The 25613-nt window shown below is 35.2% G+C and overlaps 1 protein-coding gene and 1 pseudogene across 4 annotated transcripts; one reads left to right on the top strand and one right to left on the bottom strand.

The window, feature by feature from the left end:
• Positions 1-3540: 3540 nt before the first annotated feature.
• LOC148850853 (protein RER1B-like) lies at positions 3541-7415 on the bottom strand. 4 transcript variants are annotated; one of them, XM_088947190.1, is made up of 5 exons: positions 6858-7415; positions 6505-6631; positions 5864-6242; positions 3970-4150; positions 3541-3876 (listed from the first exon to the last, which is right to left on the bottom strand). In XM_088947190.1, the coding sequence occupies exons 3-5, from the start codon at positions 6211-6213 to the stop codon at positions 3823-3825; spliced, it is 585 nt and encodes a 194-aa protein (XP_088803316.1). In that variant the 5' UTR covers positions 6214-6242; positions 6505-6631; positions 6858-7415; the 3' UTR covers positions 3541-3822. The 4 variants fall into 4 exon arrangements, with proteins under 4 accessions (XP_088803316.1, XP_088803317.1, XP_088803319.1 ...); XM_088947191.1 differs by having other exon boundaries at positions 6848-7287; XM_088947193.1 differs by lacking the exon at positions 6505-6631 and having other exon boundaries at positions 6848-7287.
• An 8867-nt stretch (positions 7416-16282) lies between these two features.
• LOC148850852 (soluble inorganic pyrophosphatase-like) lies at positions 16283-22279 on the top strand (annotated as a pseudogene).
• Positions 22280-25613: the final 3334 nt, after the last annotated feature.

Below are 25613 nucleotides of genomic sequence, written 5' to 3'. Positions count from 1 at the left end.
AAAATACTAATTTAAATAAAGTAAAAACAAAAAATACAAGTATTTTTTAATTAGTTTCATCATATATACATGTTATATAAAAAATAAATAATATATTATATTTATATATATAGGATCGGATAGAGAATGATCTAAATTTGATCCGCTTTCTTATTGGACCCTATTATCTGATGCAATCCAATTCGACAATACGACCAGAAATGATCCAAATTCAACCAAATAAGATCAGATCTCATATCAGATTGATCATGATTCAGTCCATTTGCACTCCTATTTGAAAGTTTGGATACTAACTTGACACTAACCCCAGGTACAAAAGTGAAATTTTCCAAAAAAAAAAAAATTGACTAATTGAAAAGAAACCTCAATTTTGTGTCGTAAATTTTAAGTAGCCGAGGATGAGATAAAGCGAGATTAAACGCAAACGAAACAAAGGAAGCGAAGCAAGGAGAGTAGTGGTATATGGAAAATTCTCAAAAATAAGTGGTAGAACATTACAGCAGACTGAGGAGAGAGAGAGAGAGACGCTGTTTTTTTTTAACCCGCATACAGTTTTGACATTTTCCAGGTTTTAGACTCCTCATCTCCCTCAGTAAGATGAAAAAAAAAATCAAATTGGCTTGTGGATAATTGAAATAAAGATGTACACTTGATTTTAATTAGTTGTTAAAGAAGGAATGTCAACCAGACGACTATGAGAATGTTGTAATGGGCTATATGTATAAGTGGGTGCTACCTGCATGATATAAAGCCTGTGAAGCCAATATTAAACACAGATATTAGTTCATTGGTTTAACCAGGTTGGCACTGATTCTACTACTAGTGTCCGTCTGTTACAGAGATTCAAAAGTCTAATGCATTACTACAAAAACAAGATTTGCACATGGAACCCCACTATCCGCATGTTACCACAGATTGGGTGGCATAGGTTGGACCACTGAACATCCCACTCCGATCTCTATGTCAGATAATTAAGCATGTCAGCTTGGAATTATCCCTTTCCTGAAGAAAAGCAGGAATCAAGTATAGCACCTTGTTGTAGGTGGCAAATGTTTTACTACTTCCATGTATGCAGATAAAGCTTCCTCACACCCTTTCACCCTTTTGAGTCTCTCTGTTTCAGAAACCATCGGCTATCATGTTCTGCTTGGTTAACACTACTCAGGTGAAACCTCCAACTTCTCGTTCTTCAAGCAGAAAGTTTGGTTCTTCTTCTTATCTTTGCCAAATTGTAAACTGAATTTTGGAGATTTTTGGAGTAATTCTTGCAACGGAAAACTAATCTAGACACAGCAGAGCCTCTCAGTCTCACTGCCTCACTCTTCCTCCTTCAAACAGAGGTGGAATGGTCAAAAACCTTCCGGTATGGTTTCTGAATGGCAAGAAAGTCACCAGCATCACTTGAAGTTTGCTAATCATCGAATTCACAAGGATTTTGATACAGAGTGACCCTTACTTGTCTCTAATGCTTCTAGAAATAACAGCCCTGTTAAGTGATACCAAATTTATCTTTCCAAGCACGATTATGATTTCTCTTCACCTGTTGGAGGCTTAGAGCTTCAAATACCAGTCCAATGATCTCCGTATAAGTCGCACAGAGGTGATGGTAATTTCCACTATCATAGTTTTGGATAGAATAAGTATCAGTCCTCCTCCAAAATCCCAACATCAGAGACATTTTTTCTCCATATGAAACCAATGAGAATCGAAATATGGATGAGAATTAGGAGTTTATGGTAGGCTCAAATAAAAAGGCAAAATAAAATAGGACAGGAAATGAATGAGCAATCTTATCTGGCTCCTACAGAGCGAGTGGGAATGCTGAGCCCTCACTATTCTCCACAAATGTAATCAAGAAACAGAGTAAGAAATGATACGATACTAAATAGGACAGGAATGTTCCAAATGACAGAAAAGGATCAACGAATGTAGCTGACCCCATTTAGTTGGGACAAGGCTTAGTAGAAGATTGTAATGTTTAAACTCTCCCATAGTGTCATTGAAGCCTTACTCTGCTCAAAAAGGTACCCGGTTTTCATATGTTTTATTTTTATTTAATTTTTCCTTCTTTCTTTTTCTCCTTTGGTTTTTTCATATTTATTTTTCCCCCTTTGAGGGGGTTGCTGGAATATCCCTTGTCCTTGCCAAGTATCCTACAAAAACGATCCTCATCAAGAGTTTTAATCTGCTCCTCACAGAGCTTGCCTCACATCGACCTTACAGCACGTTTCGACCATTTATTAGGAACATCTTCTAGATATTTTCAAGTATATAGATATTCTGAATGCACGGCTAAACGAGCTGTGAGATGTGTTCTCCAAAAAACAGATCCGAAGTACGTGATGGGATCTGCTCCTCACAAATGGGCGCCTCAAAGACACATCCACCATGCATTGGGGACATCTCCCATAAATAATAACCAATAAGTACGGGAGATGTTCCCAATGCATGATATGATGTGCATGTAAGGCGCCAGGTGTGAGGAGCAGATCCGGTCTCTCTGAAGTACCTTTCAAATGACCTGCTGAGTTCTGGATCATAAAATGAAAATGGATTTTTTTTCCTGTTGTAACAGAAATGAAGGTGGATCTAGCGTTTGAGCTGCAGAAATTTTACAGCAGCGTGTACTAGTTCTTTACGATTCCAAATGTCCAAAAGATCAAAATAAAAACAGACTTCCATTCTGAGACGTGACGAGAACATCTTTGCACATAGTCAGTAGCAGGACAAGAAAATGAAACACCAACTCAAGAATTTTATCAACAGGCTAAAAGTCAAACCCAAAATGGTCCGTGTCGAATGATGCTAGAAAGGTGTATGAACGTGTTTTATTTGCAAGAAATCCCAACTCAAACAGGGCTCGATCTGCTGTCCACGAGTTTCCACATCCCTGTTCTGTTGAGCATTAGAGAGATGTTTGCAATATTTAGCAGTAGTGTTCTGTGGGTAGAGATATAAAAACAACCGAACAATTAGTATATGTTTGATATGTCTTTCATTTATTAAATAAACGTTTATATTTGATTTATCTTCAATACTGAAAAAGTACTTAATAAATCATTCATAAACAATTAAGCACCACATCAGTGAAACAATGAATAAACATTCAACCATTGAAAGGAACGTTAAAATAAAACTTCCCCAAACAACCAAGTACCACATCAGAATGAATAAACATTCAACCGTTAAAAAGGAAACATTTCCTCGAATGGTTAATGCACACGTAAATCAAAATCCATATCAATGCATAAAAGTGAATATGATAAAGAAAATGTTGATTTGTTATTGACATTGCGGCATTTGGATAAACTCCTATCACAACACACAATCTTAGTGGATAGCAGATCAGAAGTGGCATCGGGAATATCTCCAAATGCACGGTTAAGATGTGCAGTGGGGAGCCAATGCGATCACGGAACAACCTTCCCAGCTCTGAAAGTCACAGCACGTATGAGACGAATAATGAAGATGTTTTTTTAGAAGGCATAATGAAGATATAGTGGTCCTTTGAAATTCAACTTACATTTTACAAAATTAAACTATGTCAGAAGTGAAAAGGTGTCGTGTGAACTTAACCATGCCAATGTAATTACATTGCGTAAAACATTAAAGAATCTTCTTCTTATATGTATGCACTAGTTTCACTCCCATTGCCTGCTGGACAAAAGAAAACCCAAGAGACAACATAAGTGAACTTCAGCCCCTAAGCACAAATAATGACGTGAAATACATGTTCATCACAAAGCATCTAAAACATAAAACTTGATCAGGACAATATTTCTTTTTTTTTTCTGTTCGCTCCAACTATGAATTCCCCATACGTCAGTCCCTCGGCATGGCGCTGCCACTTGGAGAAGGCTTCTTCCCAGTGTACTTCTGTAAAAAGGAAAATACAAAAAAATGAAACAACAATAAGTTGAAAAATACAGGAAAAGGATGATGACGGCAGTTTGGTGTTCTTGAGCTCACCTGTTTCCCAATGGTGAATGGAACATACTTGTACTTGATCATGTGTAGGATTTGACGCTTCATTGTGAGTACAAACAGAACAATCCAATAGCACAGTAATATGGGCCAGAATACAGGAACGTCAAACATGGAGAAGAAAGTCATACCCAAGGCTATGCAAAAAGCCTTTGTTATGGAATACCTGCAGTAATGGGGCAGAAAAGATATTACTAACCAACAGTCTTTTTGGATAAATGTAACCAACAGTCGATATTTACCCCAAACATCAATAAACCCTTGTTTCTGCTGATTCAAGAAATAAATAAGAGGGTATGAAACAGCAAGATACACTCCAAGGACACCAGACTAAATATAGCACAAGCATTGTGAAAACAAATGAAGACCAGGATGTGAATAGTAATATGGTATTGATAAAAAGAAAACCAATCAAATAATAAATCATCTAATTGTTGTCACTGGAAGGAGAAATACAACATCTATAAATGCATTTTTAGATAAGCAAATTTGTCAAACATTAATAACCAAACCACTAAACGCAACCAACACTGATTGTAAAGAATCAGTTGAAGACACATCTACATCTCTGAAGTTGCAAATCATATATGCCACAGGAACTGGTCAACACTACTTGTCAAAAAAAAACTGATTTACACGCTATAAAAATATGGAAGATCCAACTGTTTTAAACCTTTCAATTGTCATGGTTTGATTTATGATTGGATTCTTGTTTATGTTGAATTGTTGATGAAAATATTTGCTTACATTGCTGCAATTTCCAAGTTAGTTAACTACTATGCTATGTCTCTCCTCTGTAAATTTTCCATTCTTCACATCCATGTCTCCTTAAAATTTTATTTGACTAGTTTTGATACTTGGAGCTCAAGGGACACAAGGAGGTAAATCCAAGATTGGTACCAGCTGTTCACTATGGTAGAAACACACAACTCGGACTGTTGAACGGACAGCTTGTATCACTGCAATCCCTGCCTATTTGGCAACCCTTCTAGCTAGACACATTAATTTTTGCACTGCAACACAATACTCTTCTTTTATTTATTTAAAAACATAAACATTAAAAGGGGGCTCTGAATACAGTTCTGTTTTATGATCCCTGGTTAGTAATTTGTTTTTCTTTTTTTATTTCGGACGATAAGCTGGATTTTATCTCAAGTGGATTCAAACTATACACCAGATACAACCTTATCTAACTCATCTTTAAGTACTAATTTTGCACAACAAAACTATATCAAATGGCACCAAAGAGATCAAGTTGCTAGTTTCTGCTACCAAAGATAACCAGAGCTAAAAGATCGTATGAGAAGTTCCTAGTAATGGCATTTCTTCTATGGATTTCATGCCTTGTGTGGGTGAACTTAAGATGTCATTTCAGTGTGCTTTCTGTCAAACAATCTTTTTTAATGTTCAGTTAACATGGTGTCACTTTGAGAAAATCATCTGATGATTAGTTATAAATAAAGTCAAACATAACCAACGTAACCTCCTAGAGTACAATCACTTAACTTTTTAGAGTACAAAGCATCATTCACACACTAAGAAAATGTGGAATGGGATAGAGTATACAACACACTAGTGCAGTTTAAATTCAACAACATGCCTAAAACTTCATTGTGCAAATGTCACATCATCAAAGTTGAGAATCAAGCACCATTTACCAACAAACAAAGTTTACATCAATGATAAGAAGATGCACACAGCAATAGTCAAATAAAACCACAAGTCCATTAAACAGGACGGGTAAAGAATAGACTATATGTAAATCAATTAAAATTGTTTCAATGACAAAAATATTTTTTAACGGTATGACAAAGTTCGTTTGAAAGACTTAATGGGAAAGCGTGATCTAGAAGCATAAACCATACGAACACTTGATTACCAGAACTTAAACTCAGGGAGGCGGCGAATGAAAGGCTTGAATTCATCAGAGCCTTTTGTTGGAAGTGAAGCCCCATCCAAACCTTCCAGTTCTGGGTCAACCTTTGGCGACAGAAACCCAATCAGGAGATTCAGAACATAGATCCCCAGACCGTAGGAGACAATGTAAAATCCTTGAACATAATAAACACGCAAAACATAAATGGCAGCGACAACTAGAGTTCCCAGCCACCTCTGGACTGGATGTGGAGTGGATCTATCCAGATAGTACTGAAATGCCTTCGAGAAATCATTTCTCCATTTGGCGAGAGGTGCCACGGCCGAGGCGGCATCGCCCCCAACTCCCTCCATGAAGTTCAAATTTTAGATGTCCTGCAGACCTAATAAAAGGAAAACCTGGTTAATTCAAGCAGGGTCCGATACAAAGCAAGGCATATAGGAAAACTATGGTTAGCAACAATATATTCATTACTAATAATGAGAATGTAATGATTACATTTAAGTTAAGGTTCTAAAACTGATAAAAAAAAGCTAAGGTTCTAAAATCACTTAACAAATCGAAGAAATTATAACTGTTCTTGGTCCAAAACTCCCAAATCTTGAATAGCATATAACGAGTGGAGAAAACTTCAGTAGACAAACCTAATATTCCGAGAACATGCAGCACAAAGACTACAAAGCTGATGAGTTAATCCAACTAGCCCCCCTCCAAAAGAAATTAGATCAGCACAAAACCAGATCTACGTCGAAAGAACCACCAAAATAAACCCTGGTTTCCAAAGAAGGATGTTAGATTGGAAAAAAAAAAAAAAAACAATTAGGGTTTTTTTCCAAGCGAAAGATTCTGAAGTGCAGAGAAAGAAATGATAGAATAGATCAGGAAATAGGAACCCTTGTAGGGGAGTTAAAATGGGTAACAGGAGCAGTAACAGATCTGTAATAACAGTAATAAAAGAACACGAGCAAAGACAAGATAAACAAGTACCAGTTCTCACCTCCGACTCCGAGAAACGTCGGCGTCAGCAAATCGAAGGAAAGGAGAAATACTGGAATTTCTCTGAACCGAAGCGATTCATTTTATCCCTCTCCCTCTCTCTCTCTCTCTCTCTCTCTCTCTCTTGGCTTTAGATCACTTTCGGGCACAGATGCATGTGTTTCTGAAATCGTTGAGACCGGAAGGGAGAAAGGAACACAACTGTATCTTGTTAAACACAAAAACAGCAAGAAATTTTTTTTTTTTACTTGACTGACTCTTAAATGACAAATATAGCCTTATGCTATCTTAATTAAGTAACAACAAATCAGTTGAATTGAAAGTTCCACAAGGGCAATGAAGCCATTATGGTTTATAATACAAAACGTTGTACGGCATTGGCTTATATCAACTCCTTCGGCATCACGCCGTTCGTATGCCGACTTTTCCTTGCAAGAAATGTAGACCCATTGGCATTTAAAGGCGATCATTTCTAGCCCGGCCCGTGTAGCCTACAAATTTTCGAAACTGGGCACCTGAGCCTCGACTCAGAATTTCTGGGCTCTGTCCCTCCGATCTTGTTGGAGAGCTAGATCTCGCATCAATATATCAGAGATCGCTATTTGGAATCCAATAGTACGGAGGAAATGCTGAGAGATCGCTATTTGGAATCTAATAGTGATTTTACGGTATGTTTGGTTTGTACGACTGCAACGGGAAAATAGGATATTTTAAAGAATATTTTTATTTTCCCACATTTATTTTGAGCGAACAGGGTTCTCATTTTTTAAGATGTGAGGTCTCACCAAATAGGTGTGACCCCACTGCAAAAAGAAGTGCAAAATTTTTTTTGAATTGGAGAACCATTTTCTCGCCGCTATCCAACCATCTTTTCATTGGCGTTATTTTTGGCAATTTTTCTGGGAGGTAAGCTCATATTTGGGTTCCTCTCATGATTTTCGTTCATTTTTATATCATTTTTACCTATTTCATGAATGAACTTCCTACGAGATTTTCGTTTGTCTTCTTCTCAATCATTGTTCAACCATCTTCTACCGGCACATCTCCGGCAATCTTCTCACTGACACCATCTCAAGCAAACCAAGGGGTTTTCAAGCTAAAAAAGTACTACATCTCAGTCAACCCACTCAAGGGATTCTGATTTAGATATTGAATACTTGTTGTAAATAATGATGAATAGCAATAGCATATGCTAGTTTGAGTGTTATTTTCTCAATAATACTTTGTATTTAGCAACAATTTCTTGAAACAAACTTTACATAATCAAGCTTTACATAGTAGTATATGTTGATGATGAATAGCAGTAGTATATGATCTATTTCTTAAATCAATTTTTAATTGTGTGATATTATCATGTCGCCCCAAAACAAGTCTTGTAATATGAAATTAAAGAATGTATGAATTTGTGAAACGGTGATGAAAAAATTTTCTTAGCAATGAGAAGCAGATTTAACAAGATATCTGTCCCAGCAACCAAAAACAGTGATAAGATTGAGAAAATTTTTTTTCCTTTTCATCCCATCCCATCCTTTCTCAATAACCAAACGGACCATTAACTCCCTCCATTGTTCTATTTATTCCTTACAAGCAAGAACTTAGCAGATCGGTTGCCACGTGCAAGATCCGATGGTCGCCGATGCCTGGATGTCGAGCGATTCGAAGTCCAGCCTGTCTCTGTCTGTCATCTCTCTCGTTCCTCTCCCTCCTCGCCCCACCTCACCTCCATCTCGAACCAGACTCCCTACTTGCCCTCTCTCTCTCTTTCTCTCTCTCTCTCTCCTCACCCCATCTCACCTCCATCTCAAGCCAGACTCCCTGCTCGCCCCCTCTCACTTTCACTCAAATATCTCTGGAATAGTTTTAGAACTTGTGGTTTTTTACTTTACCAAAGCGGCGATGGCTGGTTCTCCTGCCTCTGAATGATTGGAGCGGCTAAACTTGCCTTTACACTCTCTTCTTTTCAAACTTCAACCTTCTCTGTTGGTGTGCTGACGACGGTGTAGGGTATTGCAGCTAGGCAGTCGAAAGCTGGTGGCTATGCAAGCCAAAATCTAAGCATCTTCATTTCTAATCGGCCGCTTGATTCTCTCTCTCTCTCTCTCGTCTGAAGCATAAATTCAGAGAAACCCTAGCACTCTCTCCGCTCTTCTCCTCCCTGCTTGTGAGAATTTGATTGTAGCGTATAAGTAAGTTCATTAGCGCCTTTTCTAGTTGATAAGGACAACTTTTTATCTTAAATATCAATAAAAGATAATATTTTTATAAAATAACAAAAATAAGATAATAATACTGTTCATCGTCTTCCTATGCGTCAGTATTCATCCTCCTACCTCTACGATCTCTACGAGTATGGAGATGCCGCCTTTATTGGCCAAAGCAGTTTTCGCATCTGGTACAGAAACAGGAAAACCATTTTTTTATTAAAGAGCCGTGTTCGTGTTCGGTGAAGGAAAACCATGGCCGAATTACAATTAGAGGCAGGCAGATCTAGCGAGGTTTTGACTTCGCTTTTCGCTTGTCTCCGCCTCTGACTTTCGGTTTTCGTGTTCGTGGCACAGTGGAGATAACCGTGTTTGTGTTTCAGTTTTCCTTCATCGGTACAGAAGCACAAGCCACCAGGTGAATTCCCGACCACCTGCATTATCAGGATCAAGAATGAACAATCTTTCGACAACTTTCTCAGCAAGCTCTATGTTGTTATGGATTCTACAAGCACTTAAGAGTGCTCCATAAACATCCTTTCCGGCCTCCACAGGCATTTCATTGATAAATTTCAAGCCTCATTAAGACGCCTAGCTCGCCCCAGGAGATCAACCATACAAGCGTAAGCCACCAGGAGGCGACGGCTATGCGCGGAGGTGGTCGGAAATTCACCTGATCAATCGTTGTTGCAGTTACTGAAACCTGAAGATGAATCACCAGAGCTGCAGAGGGAATTCTGGCCTCCATCACCAGAGCTCAGCTACTTCATCAAATGTTCGGCCGGCTACAGAGAATCCGAGAATCGGAATTCCTTCAACTTAAAATGAAATTGAAGATTCTTTAGAGCGACCTATTCAAGCAAAGACGCTTCTGTCACCCAGCAGTTGGAAAGGGAGATAATTGAGTGTCAGAGAGTAAAGAAAAAGGGTAGAGAGGAAGACGATGAACAGTATTATTACCCTTGATATTTTTCAAAAAAAAATTACCTTATTTTAGTTATTTTATAAAATATTGTTTTTTATTGATATTCAAAGCAAAAATTTGCCCTTATCTGCAACTGCAAGAAACCTATATAAGCCTAGAAAGTTCCGGAAAAGCTAAAATCCTGTCCAGGATTCTATTGCCAATGTTGGTGCAAATCCTTCCATCGCAATTTCTTTTTACATCAATCCCTTTTTTTTTTTTTTCTTTTGAAGTTCCTCAAAAATAAAAAGTCTGTTAATATGGATGAAGAAGTTCCTAAGATCCTCTTCATTCTCCTTAAACATGTAGCATAGAGTATAACTACCCACAAATTTTAGATAATGAAAGATTACGAAATTTAGATTATAAGTTATTTTTCAAAACAAAATTCAGATTATGAAGGATTATCCTGTACATTTCAGATTATAAAGCATGCATATTTACTTTGGATTATTCTGGCAAGGATGGTTACGAGTCACCTAACCGGTGAAAACTGGTCTATTATTGGGCTCGCTATACCTGAAAAATGTCTCCATTGTGATGTCGAAATCTCCAAACCCCTCAAAACTCTAGATAATTACCCAATACAAGTTTGTAGTCTCCTACTCTCAGGAAAATTTTCTCAAACCACAGGATTCACTAACCTTGTGGTGAAGGATATTGCAATAGAAATCTCCTCTTTTTGATGATGTTGTCTATAGGGATCTAGAAGTCAGCTCTTTATCACATGCACAACACATTGATGCATGAAGGTGGCGTTCCTAGGATAATTTGCTGACAAAGAAATGGGCTTATGGGCTTAGGCTCTGAGTCTTGAATAGATCAAGTATATGTATGTTACTGCTATGGTGATTTTTTTCCCTTTTTTTATGAAAAGGAATACATTCATTAATTAAAAGAAGAAGAGGTGAAAAGAAATACTTAAAATCGAAGTAAAAGTTCAGGTAGGTTGTGATAATTGTGACAAATTAGTAAAAATCAAGGTATTTTTACATAAACTGGTCAAACATACCAACATGGGATCTCTTGTTTATACACATCCCCTTCCAAATAAGGTTCCATGTTTAGTGACGATCCCTAAACATTGACCGGATGGCTATGGTGAGGGTGTAAGAACATAGACTTACAAAGCCATATACCTGGTTGATCGGATTATGTTCATCCATCCATGAATTCAATGCTTCATGGTTATTACTTGATCTAAATGGAAAATAGCATGTGGAAAGAATGACCATGGAATATCCGAATTCAGTCCTCACAAAATTTATCTTCACCATTCTCATAACACTTACAGTCATGCACTTGTTGGAACAACACACCAAAGTTTAGTTAACCAATGTGAGCACACCAGAGTTTAGTTAACCCATATGAAGATGAATAAGAAGAGTTCATTGTTAAATCAAATCCTTTAGGCCATTACATAATTCAATTGATGGTAGAACCAAATGACGAAAGGGTAGAGTGCTAATATGTGAAAATCATATGCTATGAATGAAACACAATTGGATGTATACCAATTTAAAGACTCCCAGGCCCTTCCCTTCCTCGGAAGCCGGCAGATTCGAGAGAGATTAAAATCAACTTGGATGCATTTAGAGGGTGAAAGGTGTGCAGTGGGAGTGATTGAGAGAGATGAATTAAATTATGTATGCATGCATGCATGCCATTATGTATGTATGTATTGGGGCTTGTTCGATCAATGAAACTAAAGCATGGGCCACTGGTAAAGCCCATCAAATTGCGATAAATTTTCATCAATCACTTTAAGATAATCATTGAAGATGATTCAAGCATAGCTAGTCATCAATGGCCTTCATGATAAATATGGCCCTCCTTGGAACATCAAGACTATTCTTCACAGATGTTACAAGAGATGTAGGCAAAACATGTATTGTGTCCTAAATGCCATCAAAGAAGCAAGTTCTGCTAAACTGTGTCATGTTGCAAATGTTTCGAGCCCCGTTTTTGATGACATGATAAATTAGCATTTATTTGTTTTTTTTTCTATGTGTGGGGCCATGCTACTTCACCCTAGCATTTGATTGTCATTTCCCAATTTATTTAAAAAAAAAAAAACTTTAAATATATCTCCATCTGTATATAAAGTGGACACTTGCCTTAGATTAATATATACAACTATATATACATAAAAGTTTAAATACAACTATATATCTTATATATGGCTAATACTTACTTGTACGCATAGCATGTGCTCTTAGATTAGTATTATATAATATATCTTTTACCACATAACGTCCATACTTGTGTGGGCTTTATATTCCATCGTTACTTTATTTATTTTTCCTCTCTCCATTATATATTGTTCTCTTTTTCCCTTTTACATGCAAATACATTTATCACTTTATGTAATTCAAAGTTCAAGTACAATAAAAATGAATATTTGTGACACATTAAATTTAAGTTTCAACCAATTATACTAAACGCATCACATTATCTACTTGTTTTTCATTAAGGTTGTGTTTGGTTGCAATTCAAATAAATTTGCATTGCTGCAAAACTATGACAATGCAAATGATTTGAGTATAAATTCTGACCTATTTTTGTTTTAAATTTTTGTATATTTTGTTTGATTGCAATACAAATGAAGTAAATTATGACATAGAGTAGAATAAAGTAAAACCCAAAACAAAATTAAATGTAAATTTGCATTTTTTTTTATTTGCACTCCCATGCATTTATATTAGTGCAAATAAATTTGCACAGTAACCAAACACAACCTAATTCCCAATTTGTATATAAGATGTACTTATCATTAAAAGTTTCAACAATGTTAAAGATATCAACTGTAGTGTATCACTTTATCACTCGTTCATGATTTTTGCTTAATAGTACATATGATATGATAATTTATTTATTTTTTTTGTAAAAATCTAATAGTTTTTCTGAAACCAAGAACTTTAGCCCGTCAAAAACCTAAGAGAAAGTAAATGATAAGAGGAGAAATTCTTTAGAATTGCGACATGTCCTAAAAGGATCCCTTAGAAAATAGGATATTACCTTTTGGATGTCACTTTGTCTTGTGCCAAATATTCAACCACCATATTTATCACATTCTATTAGTATATATCTATACTATATATAAAAGTGTGGAAGCAATGTGAAACTTTTTTTGGATTAAAATTACCCTTACTTCTTTGTTTGAGAAAATGTATAAAAGTCATTTTATTATAGCTTTAATGTCAACTTTAATGGCTACTAAAATGCCTATCTTTGTGTATTTTAATCCATCTCTAATTATAATTGTTGAAAATGTAATTTCAATTATTGCTACTATGGTATTAAATCTCATTTTCTATTATTAAATAATATATTCTAAGTTATTTTTCACTAATAAATGCTACTAATTAGATCTTTGTTAATATTTTTAACAATATAAATCCATATATTTTAAAACTTATTCAAAAATAATAATATCATATATTTATCATATTAAATAAAAAGTAAGTGTTATACATTAGAATTATTTTTACACACAAAAATACAAAAAAAAAATTGTAGAAGAAACTGAGCACACCTATAATTCTATATTTACACTACTATTAAAAATATGAATAAAATTGTGCAATTTTCTTTTGACTAAAATACTCATTTTTGAATTTAGTCTCTATTTAATTGCAAATTGAATTACTACTTTTCACCTCATTCAATTCTCTCTATTTAAATCTTACAATTTTTTTATAAATGAATAAAAGAAAAAACATGCACCAAAAAGAGAAAACACTACAAAAAGAATAGTGTAGCTAGCCAAGCAAGTAGGCATGTCAATGATACTTAAAACTTCACAACTCAATCCGATTATTACATATTTAGATGATGTATTTATATAATCGGATTTGGATTTTACAATTTGCATCTGATTAATAAAAAACAAAATATATATAAAATTTATACAAATTTTTTAATATATTATTACTATCATTATCATCATCTAAAATTGCCACATGCAATGCACGTGCATAATTAGTAGTTAAAACAAAGATGGTCATGTCAAGATGTCCTCTCCTTTCTCCCCTTAATCATGGCTTCACCTTAGTTTTCAAAATACCATTTCTTGCACTCTCAGCTTGCCACCTAAGCACCCATATTTTCCTAAAATCTTTCTTTCTCTCTCTCTCTCTCTCTTATGCAGAAGCTTGATTGGTTATTGAAAGGCGCACTTCCAAAAGCGACCCTGGACCTTTGTTTTAGATATTACGGGTATAAAAAACATAATAAAAATATTAAATGTAAAATATAATCTTTACTCTTTGCTTGCTGTGAAAATGAAAATCACTGGTTAGCAAACCTTGATTCCTTATAGACAAAAGTGAGGTAGAAGAGGGAGAAAATTTCAATGCTATGTTTTAGATTGTGATCGACAAAGTCACTGTTGGAGGACTCAACTTTTTCAAGCACTAATGACCAATTCATTTCCCATTTCTTTGTTGGTAGTTGGTGGCACCTAATTGTCTTAAGAAAATACAGATCTGGCCATGCCTCTTGCATCTCACTTCCACCTCAAGATCGATATTGTGCCTCTCTCGGCCTTACATTCGTCTTCTATCTTGGAAGTTCAAGCAATGCTAATAGATATCAATTGGAAGTTCAAGCAAGATCGATATTGCATCTCACTTCTGACACGGTGATGAATCAACCGATCTGACCCATGGGTCAAAAACACCATATAGATATCAATTGTAGCCCAAATAATGCTAGAGGAGGATGAATAATTTGAGATGGTGGTTTGAATAATTTGAGTTGTTGAGTGTTGACACGATGAGGCTACGCAGGCATCGGCTATCATACGGTCAAAAGCTGATAATGAACCATTATCTGTATGAAATCATGAGCCCTTTTAAATCAATTTAATAACTAATAGGTAGGCCATTTAAGTGTTCTTCGTTTACATTTTTGTAATTTTTTTTATTTATTTTCAGGTAAGTAATAGAATGGCATTTTTATTCATAAAAAGTTAATACAAAAATGGGTAGAATTGTTATATAAAAATTCTCCCAAATAAAGCATGAAAGATGGATAATTTTTAGTAGAGTCTATTAGGAAATGAAAAAGAACATTGTAAATTTGATGAATGAAACCATTAACCAGATTTACTAAACTTATTTACCTGTAAACAAACATGACCTAAAAAGTAAAATAGATAACCAGAAAAGTCTGCATAAAATTATTAAACGAGTTACCAAAGGGGATCTAGTAAAATCAAATTCGCACCTGCTGCTACAACTGGTGATATCTGCAAGACATGAATTCGATTAATTCCCGCTCTCCATACAACCAATTGAACAATGAGTCTCTCCAATTTAGCACCATATTTTCGAATCCCGACCAGGACCCAGCCAGTTAAAACTTAAAACCATGAATTTGAGGATAGGGACAAATGGCCAAATGGAGCAGCTCTCTGTTTCGGGTTGACCGTCCCAATTCAGTTGCCACTCACCAGGGACCAGGGTGGTTCACTGATTCTTCTCTACTTCAATGCATCGATGACAAGAAGAAGTAGTGTTTTGTGCAGTCGTCAATTAGTTTGGTTATGACTTGTAATATTGCTGCTGCTTCTTAATATGGATTCTTTTGGGTCGCACTGTTTTTCTGGAAACATTATCTAATATATCTTAGTTATTAGCCCTACTGGACTTAATCGCTATTTGCCTTTGTTCTTCTTCTGTAGGTTGTATTTTACTATTTTATTTGGTTATACTCTTTGAAATTTATGTTATCAGCATTACGCTTATCTTCGTATTATTGATATGTGAACCCCTTTTAAATAAATATCAACAAGAAGAAAAGTGAAAAGCGGAGAGGATCCACGAGAGTGACAACCTCCTTTGGTTCTCTCAGTGAGATATGTTTTCCCCCTTTTTCTTCTAGTTCTTTACACCAAAAATGAAAGCCCTAGTTTTTCTGCGAACCCATAACTCAAATGAACTCCTACCAAATAAAACTATAAAAAAATAATATGAAAAACCATTAATTAAATAATGATTGAATCTATCAAATCTTCTGATCCAAAAAAAAAAAAATGAAGAATCTATCAAATCTAAATTCAACCCTATGCATACTTAGTTACTTACTTTCTTTTTGTCACCAGTGGACACCCTATTTTATTGTTTGACAGCCCTAGTTGGTCAATTGATAGATAAAATTTTCCATTTCTTAACTGCAAGTTGCTTTTCATGAATCACGAACCCCCGGGGCTCTGGGGAACTTGACTGACGAATGACGGTTAATATTGGCTGTGGTTTTTAGTTTTTACATTCCTTATTTAATATATCTGTATATATGTTTTGTTTTTTTCTCTTTTCATAGTTTCTTTATACTCTAAATGCATTTCCTAACATTTACACCGGGGATCTTACAATATCTCGGGTATTTCCTCACATCTTATTTATTTATTTATTTTTTATTCTCGTATGCTCCAATTCTTCCTCGTTGAAGAATGAGTTGTGATTGCAAATTTTGTTTTTTTAACTGGAACCTCCTCCCCTGGCCACAAGAAGTACTTTGCAGTTATTGGGGTAAACTTTCTATTACTATTGGAGTATTGGTTAGCCTCGTTCTTTTCTTTCTATTTAAATCTTCCCACCCCCCAATTGAAGGAATTTTCCACTGGATTCTGTTTGAACTAAGTTAATTGACATATTATTTATTCGTTTAACACATATGCAACTATTCTGTTATTTCAAAGGTAAACATGGCTGACAATGGAGGTGGGAGTGTGAAAAAATCGAAATCTGCTCCTGTTGTTCTCAATGAGAATTCTTTCTTCTATGTCTCGAAGATCAGTTGCTGCTCATCCATGGCATGACTTAGAGATTGGTATCTACTTCAGTAGCCCTAAATTTTATTTATTATCTTCTTTTGAATATATGTGAGATGTTGTATGCTTGAAGGTTGAAGGTATCTGAGCTCAACATCTGGGAGGGTGGGATGCATGAATCAACAATCCTGATCTTTCAGATGTGCAGCACAAACTCCTGTCCCCTTGAGCAGGCTGTGATTATTGGACTGATTTATGATTCACCTTTTAAAAATCATGCCTTAGTTTTCTTAATCCTTCAGTTGGTCATGGTTTCTTTTTGTTCAATATGTATTGCATTATTATCTATATTGACATATTTTAAGCCTTTCTAACTAAGATTGTTTTCAGCTTTCAAATTCTTTTCTTTATGTTGCGCTTTTTTGGGTATTTATGTTTGATTTTAATTTATGCAGGACCAGGAGCACCAGCAGTTTTCAACTGTGTAAGTTAACCTTTCTTTCCTTTTTCCTTCCCCTATACTTGCTCTATGGCTTTTAAAAGAATATCTGGACTCCGAAAAATGGTTAAGTAGTCCCCTTAGCTTGTGGAACTCCTCTGACTTTTGGTGCATGCCCCTTTTGAGAGATGGCCTACTGGGGAACGACCTTGGTATATTAGTTCCATATTTATGCTGCATCTCACAGGCTTCACTCAGGATGTTGGTCAGAAATCCTGATCAGTTTGTTCAATGCTAAGTTGTATCTTGCTACTGGCAGATATTTATGTCTCAGAATTCCACTTCCACTCAAGTATTGTTCTGAAGTTCTGCTGCAGGTGGTTGAAATTGTCCAGGGTAGCTAGGTCAAGTATGAGCTATACAAGACAAGTGGCCTTATAAAAGTACATATTCCTTTTGTGTTACTCATAACATCCAAATATGCATGACTTTGTTGGTTGTTATCCTGTGGGGGAGGATCTAAAATAATATTCTGAATTGATATTTCCTTGCTGCTTGGATTGAGAAAATTTTGATGAATATTGTGTTGTCTAAAATTTAAAAATGAAAACATTTTTTGTACTGAGGAGTGACAGACCCGCCATTTGATAGGTCCCAGTGAGTAAATCAACACAACATGTATTATCTTCATTCAAGGTGGTCTTAGATGCATATTTAGTATTGCAGGTGCTTATGTAATAGCAAAAAATGACAAGAAAAAGGAGGGGCATGATTAAGAGAGAATGTGCTCCACTCAAAACTTTGTCTCTTATCCCTATTTTATTACAAAGATATAAAATCTTTCTATTGTTGTAAGGAACTATCACGCTAATGCCTATAGGTGTAAAAAAAGGAGGGGCATGATTAAGTGAAAGCAATGCCAAGGTAGTTAAAGAGCATCCATAGTCAATATTATATTGATTTCAGCAAGAACACAAAAATACCAATCACAGAAACTGATAGCCTACTTTATTTTGACTATATAGGATAGTTTAGTAGGATCTTAATTCAAATGTGCATAGGAATTACCGCCTTTGTAAGTCTTCTTTTAGTCTGTGTCCACTTTATATTTAAAATTACCAGATCAATCATACAATCCATCAAAACTACTATTGTCTTTCTAAACTAATGACCAAGCTTCATAAAATTTCAACTCAGACAACTAATACAATCTTTGGACAAAGGAAGTATTCATAGCCGTGGATACTTCAGATAGTGGCGATATGGACAGAGGAAGTCTCGCTCAAATAGCTGCAATTTGTGGAGGTTCTCTAGCAGCTTTGAATACTTACAGATCTTCAAGTGGTGAAACTTAAGATAGGTGGATCCATACTGGAGAACATTCCAAGATTAGTCAAGATATTCTGCGATGGGAGATGAAGGTATGGGTAGTGCCGGAAGTTGAATTGGCGCTTTGGGAGAAAGGGAGAGAGGAAGAAGATAGAGATGACGTGTCTGGTTGGAGGCAACATGGCTTAGAAGGAGGGGAAGGCTCTTTACTCAATGCTGGTTTTCCTTCCAGGGAAGTTAGACTGTCGAACGAGGCCCCCATAGGCTCCAATTTTTTTGTTTTTTTTTTAAGGCTGGATTTTCAAAACTAATTAAATTCAAATGAATGGCTGTGACGGGCGGAGCATTATCCTACGTTGATGCACTAAAGGGGAAGAAAATGGGAGGGAAAACCATTAAACCAGGGGCAACCAAAAGGTTGGCTCAACATCCAGGCTGATTCAATGTGATAACTTAAGCATTGCATGTGGGAGGGGGGGGTCATAACTTTAAGAGTGCAACATTGGGCTAAAACCTTTTATCTCTTCTCAGACTTTAAGGTTGAAGGTTTCTTCATGTCTTACGTTGCAATAGCTGATTCATCCTCCAGAAGACAGAGTTTATGCGGAGTGGTCACCCCCAAGTGGTGGGTGGAAGAAATTGAATTTTGATGGTAGTTGTGTGGGCAATCCAGGCCCTTCAGGTATTGGAGGTGTAATTAGGGGTGAGGGAGGAAGCATACTGGCTTTGTACTCGGGCTCAATTGAGCAAGGTGATGTGGTTAGATCAGAATTATTGGCAGCAGTTTATGGGGTAGTGAAAGCCAAAGAATTGGGCATTTCAAGACTGGTCATTGTATGAGTCAGGTGACTTGAAAACAGTTGTGGGTTGGCTAAAAAAGAGGGAGGGGGTAACTTGGCAAATAAGAAATGAGTTCAGACATTTCAAATGGGTGTCAAAAGATATGATGATCCAAATAAATTGGGATAGGACTTGGGAGATCTGCAAACAGTCTGGCTAATGGTTTAGCTGAGCAAGGGGTTCAGAGAAAATCTATGTTTTGGGCTCAATTGTAATACGTGGGATGGATTAGTTCCTTTGGGTTTGTTGTTTCTTTCCACAACTTCTTGTTGTACTACTTTTTTCTAATATTAATGAATTAATTTCTCTGTGGCTGATAAAAAACGAAAGATTTCAGTGTATAGCAGCAGTAGCATGTAGACAAGGAAGTAGTTCTTGCAACTAGATGGTACCCACATATTTAAACATGAGACTATTCCCGTTTAGACTTTAAATAACCATCTAATTTGTTGAACTGCTCTTTAAAAGATGTATATAGGAAACAGTTTATTAGGGAAAAAACTATCAAGCAAATCAGTACTGCTAATAATCGATTCCAAGTACAAGATTGTTATTAATATGGTAGGTATCATCGCCTTGCATGAATGAGCCAAGTACATGATTGTTATTAGTTGGCTGCAAAGGTGCCTTTAACTGTGTTGCCTACTTATTAATTTTTCTTTATTGTAGTTTCTACTGCTGAGGTTTAACATTTCATATGAAATTATGAGATAATTGTCTATGCTCTGTATCAATGAGTTAAGATGCCTAATGAAATGTGTTGTTGAAATTAGATTGATCGTGTTCTTTACTCATCAGTTGTGTATCCACACAACTATGCTTCATCCCACGAACAATTTGTGAAGATAGTGATCCCATGGATGTCCTGATATTGATGCAGGTATTTCTTTTTCTGGCTTTGTGATCTTAGTGGTTGTATGATCTCATTTTCATGTGTGAATATTCAAACTCAAGCTTCCAAACATATTTTCTGGTTGTTCCCCTGCTGAACAGGAACCTATACTTCCTGGTTGTTTTCTTTGAGCATGAGCTATTGGATTGATGACAATGATTGATCAGGTATGAGTGTAATTCCCTATCTTTTGACATTTGTTGTCTTGCACAATTATGTTGCCTAGACCAAAATTTAAGGACTCACTAGAGAATGACCCCGTGCTAATTACAGGGTAACTAAATGTGTGTATAATTTAGTTTGAAGTTTACTATTTAGTTATGTGTGTATAATTCAGTTTGAAGTTTACTATTTAGTTATCAAAAATAAAATAAAATAAACTAGTATGGGTCTTGCATCTTTGTAATTGACCATCTATTTTGACCTATTTTATTTGAAACCCACTATTAATTTATGTTTTTTTAATTTGATTTAAGATATTAAATGAGATCTTATTGGTAAACAATAACCCACTTTATTTGGTATTTACTATTTATCTAATAAATCTATTTTGAGTTATTTATTTTTAAAAGTTAAATTAGGTTGCTTCCTAAAAGTTAAATCAAGTTTGTAATTAATAAAGTATTTTATTTTTGAAAAAAAAAATCATTTAAAAGCAAACTTGGGTTTATGGTAATCTTTTAATGGGTCCCACCATTTTGTATTTCAATAGACTATGGATAAACATGTGTTAAGCTAATAAATAACTGTCTATTGAGAATGTTCAGGAGTGAAACTACCCACTTTTTGAATCCTATTTCTTGAATTAATAGGATGCCACGTGTCTAAATGGTGGTAGTGGGCTATGGGATTTAGCAACAACTTCACAGAAAATGCCACGTGTCTAGCTTTCCAGAAAAATGAGAAGGCCACATGTCTAAATGGTGAGGGGCTATAGCCTGGTAGTGGGTTGTGGGCTGTAGCAGGAATTTCTCATAAATTGCCACCTGTCTGGCTTTCCAGAAAATGAGAAGGCCACTTGTCTAAATGGTGGTAGTAGGTTGTGGGTTTTAACAGCAACTTCTCAAAAAATGCCATGTGTCTAAATTTCTAGAAAAATGAGAAGGCCATGTGTTTGAATGGTGGGGGTCTGTAGCCTAAAGACCTTCCTTTGGAGGGCATGTTACCAATCTATTTTCATGATTTTCACTGAAGGGTGAGAAGGATGACAAGATAATTGTAGAATGTGCTGATGACCCTGAGTATCGTTATTATAAGGATATTAAGGAGCTTCCTCCACATCGCCTTGCTGAGATTCGTCGCTTCTTTAAAGACTATCCACATTATAGATTCAGCAGTCTTCACTTTCTTTTGATTGATTTGTCATGACTAGGTGAACTCAACCATGTGACAAATACCTTCTTTTGGAATATTGCTAGCAACCTTAAGAGATCAAAGCTATTGGATGGAGTTCGGCTTTGGTCAGTGCAACGCCCATTCAAACAGCCTTTACAGCCTTGCATTGGGAATATCTCTGTACTTATGTGCCTTATTTTATAAGGAGATATTCCCAATGCAAGGTTGCAAGAGGCTGTTCGAACAGTGTGAGCACGGGCTTGCACTGACCAAAGCCAAACTCTATTGGATGGTTTTGATTATCAGTTAAAAATTATCTGCTTGATTACTGTGTCATTGACTTGTTGCATATGGCAGATAAGAATGAGAATAAAGTTGCAGTCAGTGAATTTCTCCCTGCTGAGGAAGCCATTGAAGCCATTAAGTATTCCATGTAAGTTTCAAGCATTTTACAGCTACTTGGAAATGTGATCGCCAGTTAAAATGTTTTAAACACTAGTTTACTCTATACATCTGTGCAGATGAAATACCAATTAGATGATTAGATCCAAGTCCAAACCCTCTACAGCCATGATCTTATTCTCACATGGATATTTCTGATGCAGGGATTTGTATGCTTCTTACATTGCGGAAAGTTTGAGGGAGTGATATTCCTCTTGAAGACTGATTATTGCATTTGCAAGACAGGAGGATGGAATCTATTTCACATTGCCTATATGTACAAGTAGCACCACAGCACTACAGCAGTGCTTAAGAATCTACTTGATTAAGTTAAACTGAGAATAGTGGAAAAATGCCAAAATGGACCAGCTCAGATGATCTTCCTTTGGACAGTGGAGAATATATGGTCAGTGGTTGAAGAAACATTCTAGTAATCGTAGCAGGTATCATGTTTGCAATAGGACTGGGAGAGATTGAAGAAACAAAGACAGTATAGTTGGTGGCCCGGATTGAACATCGTGAAGATGGACCTTGGACCACAATTTAAACAGTTGGTATTGGTCTGAGTTATGACTGCTACAAGTCATCGAGTCAGTATCTTGTACCATAGCATCAATCCACGTTCTATGATAGGCAAGGTATTAAGGTAAAATAATAAAAAAGAAAAGAAACTAAGGAAAGACACATACCCCACCATTGATCATAAGTTCAGAACCACTGCTTCAAGCCTGCAATTGCCACATTGTGCTAAATAATGTTCAATTATGAGTTTATTTTGAGCCTGTGCATATGGGATTGTTAATAATAACAACAACAATAATAATAATAATATTAACGACAAATGGAAGACAGGTATTGTATGATTCATTAAAGATTATGAGATATATTGTATGATTTAAAATAAAAATGTGCTTTTCAAAATAGAAATTCAACAATATGTTTTTCTGTTTCAATTTTAAAAACAAAAAACATATTTACGACCAGAACATGTTTTTTATGTTTTTGTTTTAAGAAATAATTTATTTTCAAATCAGGTTATAATTTGTTTTTAGAAATCACAATAGTTCACATTGAGAACACCCCCTTAAAATTTCCTATTTAAATTCAAAGTTTTGAATAATTCATGTATATGTAGTATAAAAAATGCCATGCAATTTGCAAGGACCGAATCCTGATGTTACGGAGCATTATTGAGATGGAAGCTTGTTGCCACATGTTAGATTCTTTGGTGGTTTGTTTTTCTAAGTGTGGGCCCAAAAGGCTTCACTTCATCACCTGCTATCTATAAGATATTTTTCACTTTAAAGGCCTCCACCAGCACCATGTGTGCAGAGACTAGAGAGAGACCCGGGAATTTAATTGAAAAATAAAAAATATCAATATTTTATTATTTCAATTGATGAAATTATGCTAGAAGGAACATGGTAAAGCGTGGGATGCAGTGGGCACAATTCACAAGTGATGCCATTGGAACCGTGTAGAGAATAAAATATATACGACCACTTTCCACGTGGCAGTTAATAACACCCCATATCTTCCTCTCTCCAATCCATACCCGTGGCTCATGGCAAGTTTCCGCTCAAAACTATCAACTATCAAGTCATTTCCAATGATGACGATGATTGCTTCAGCCTTTAGTTATATATAGATATAGACGAAAAATCAAGATACATATGTAAACATTAAAAAATTTTAAAAAATTCTTTAAAATATAAATAATAATAAAAATGAGTTTTATGTAAGTATAACTAATTTATTTAAACATAAAAAATATTCTTTAATAATTTATATAAAGTATCGGGATATAATTAATAATTATTCAAAAATAATAGAACTAAAATGTTTGTATATATACTAATATTTATTAGTTAATATTTTTTTTTGAAATCATTTATTAGCTAATAATTATTATATATAGAATTAGATAATATTTATTATGTATACAAGTTATATATACCTTAATTTTTGATAAATCAATATAACTTGTATTCATTTTATTATTATATAAATATTAATAATCAAATTTATAGCATTTGTTGGGAAACATCCACCAAGGCAAGAAAGATTACTTTAAGTATAAAAAACATGTAATATTGGCATAATGGTTAATTAATTATTATTATTATAAGCAAATGACTTGGGTTCGAAACTTGTTACATTCGGTTTGTGATTTTTAACAAGTTATTTCACTTAGGCTATGTTTGGTTTGAAGGAAAAAGGTAGGGAAAAGAAGGGAAAAACAAAAAAAATCAATACAAGGTTTGTAAATGTCTTCTTACTTTTCCCTTCCTTTCTTTACATTTTCCTTCAAATCAAACATAGCCTTAAATAACATTTAATGACATTATTAAATGCTAAAATCAAAGGTAACTTAAATGAGCATTTAATTAAATTATATTAGCATTTAGTGGCGTTCCAAACTTTAAGACTTAATTAAAATTGATATTAATGAGAGATAAGAGATAAATTAAATTTAAATTTAAATTTGATATTAATGAGAAAGAAAATAGATAAATTAAATTTAAATTTAAAAAGAAGAGGAAAATTAAATTCGACTAATACATAATGCTCTATGTATCGGAACTCTTCCGAAACAATACGTATCGGCCGATCCATTGCGAAATTTAAAACCTTGTATGGGGGTGCTAGATTGAGGTGGGCGGGAGAGATTACGGCGGTGTTTGGAACTGATATTAGTGTCATGTTGGAAAAATTGGTGTTCTAGGAAATGTCAATATATTTGGAATCGTTTTTCCATTAAAAAATGGTGCTCTAAGTCTTTAAGCCACACCTTAGAGATTGAGAATGCATGGTTTGGAGCAACGCCGAATTCAATATTTTATCAAATTGGAGTTCATTGCTGCCAACAAGGACGTAATGTGAGTGGTGTGGGTTTCTTATAATGGGTACAAGTGTTGAAAACAAATATAGAGCACTAGTACCAAACAAAAGGTGGTGGTGTTGTTCCAGGAAATGTGCTACCTGGCAACAACATTTCCAAACAAAAAAAAACACCGTTTTTTCAGAAAATGATACTACATAGCATCAATGCCAAACATATACTAGAGAGATCAATTCTACACAAATAATAAAAGAAAGATTCATCTAAATGATTATTGATGGATACCTCGTATTGGTCACATCTACCTTTTCGAATCACGCAATAAAGATACCTGAATAAATCGATTATTAAGCATTCTATTTTTACCTATTATTCTAACTATTTGGTTGAAAGGAATCAAAATTAAAATGATTGCCTTTTTCCCTTCTTTTAAAAAAAAATCATTCCAACTGATTTCAATTCCTATTCTAATTCTTGTTTGATATTCCAATTCCAATTATGGACTTAATAGTGAGTTAGTGGTGTAGTTGGTGAATGCCATCATTCATCACAGGCTCTTTGAACATATCATCACTATTTTTAATCAATACTTTATTTAATTAATCGCATGCTCTTATATCTTTAGTTTGGTCTTTACACTTTTGGACGATGAAGTAGACATATCATATATGTTGGTTATTATTTAATATTTATAATAAG

This window comes from Nelumbo lutea, chromosome 5, assembly GCF_056320005.1.
Source record: "Nelumbo lutea isolate HS-2025 chromosome 5, American lotus-T2T, whole genome shotgun sequence".
Lineage (NCBI taxonomy): Eukaryota > Viridiplantae > Streptophyta > Magnoliopsida > Proteales > Nelumbonaceae > Nelumbo > Nelumbo lutea.
Note: the sequence above shows the minus strand (reverse complement) of the source record. Positions and strands in the feature narration are given on the sequence as shown.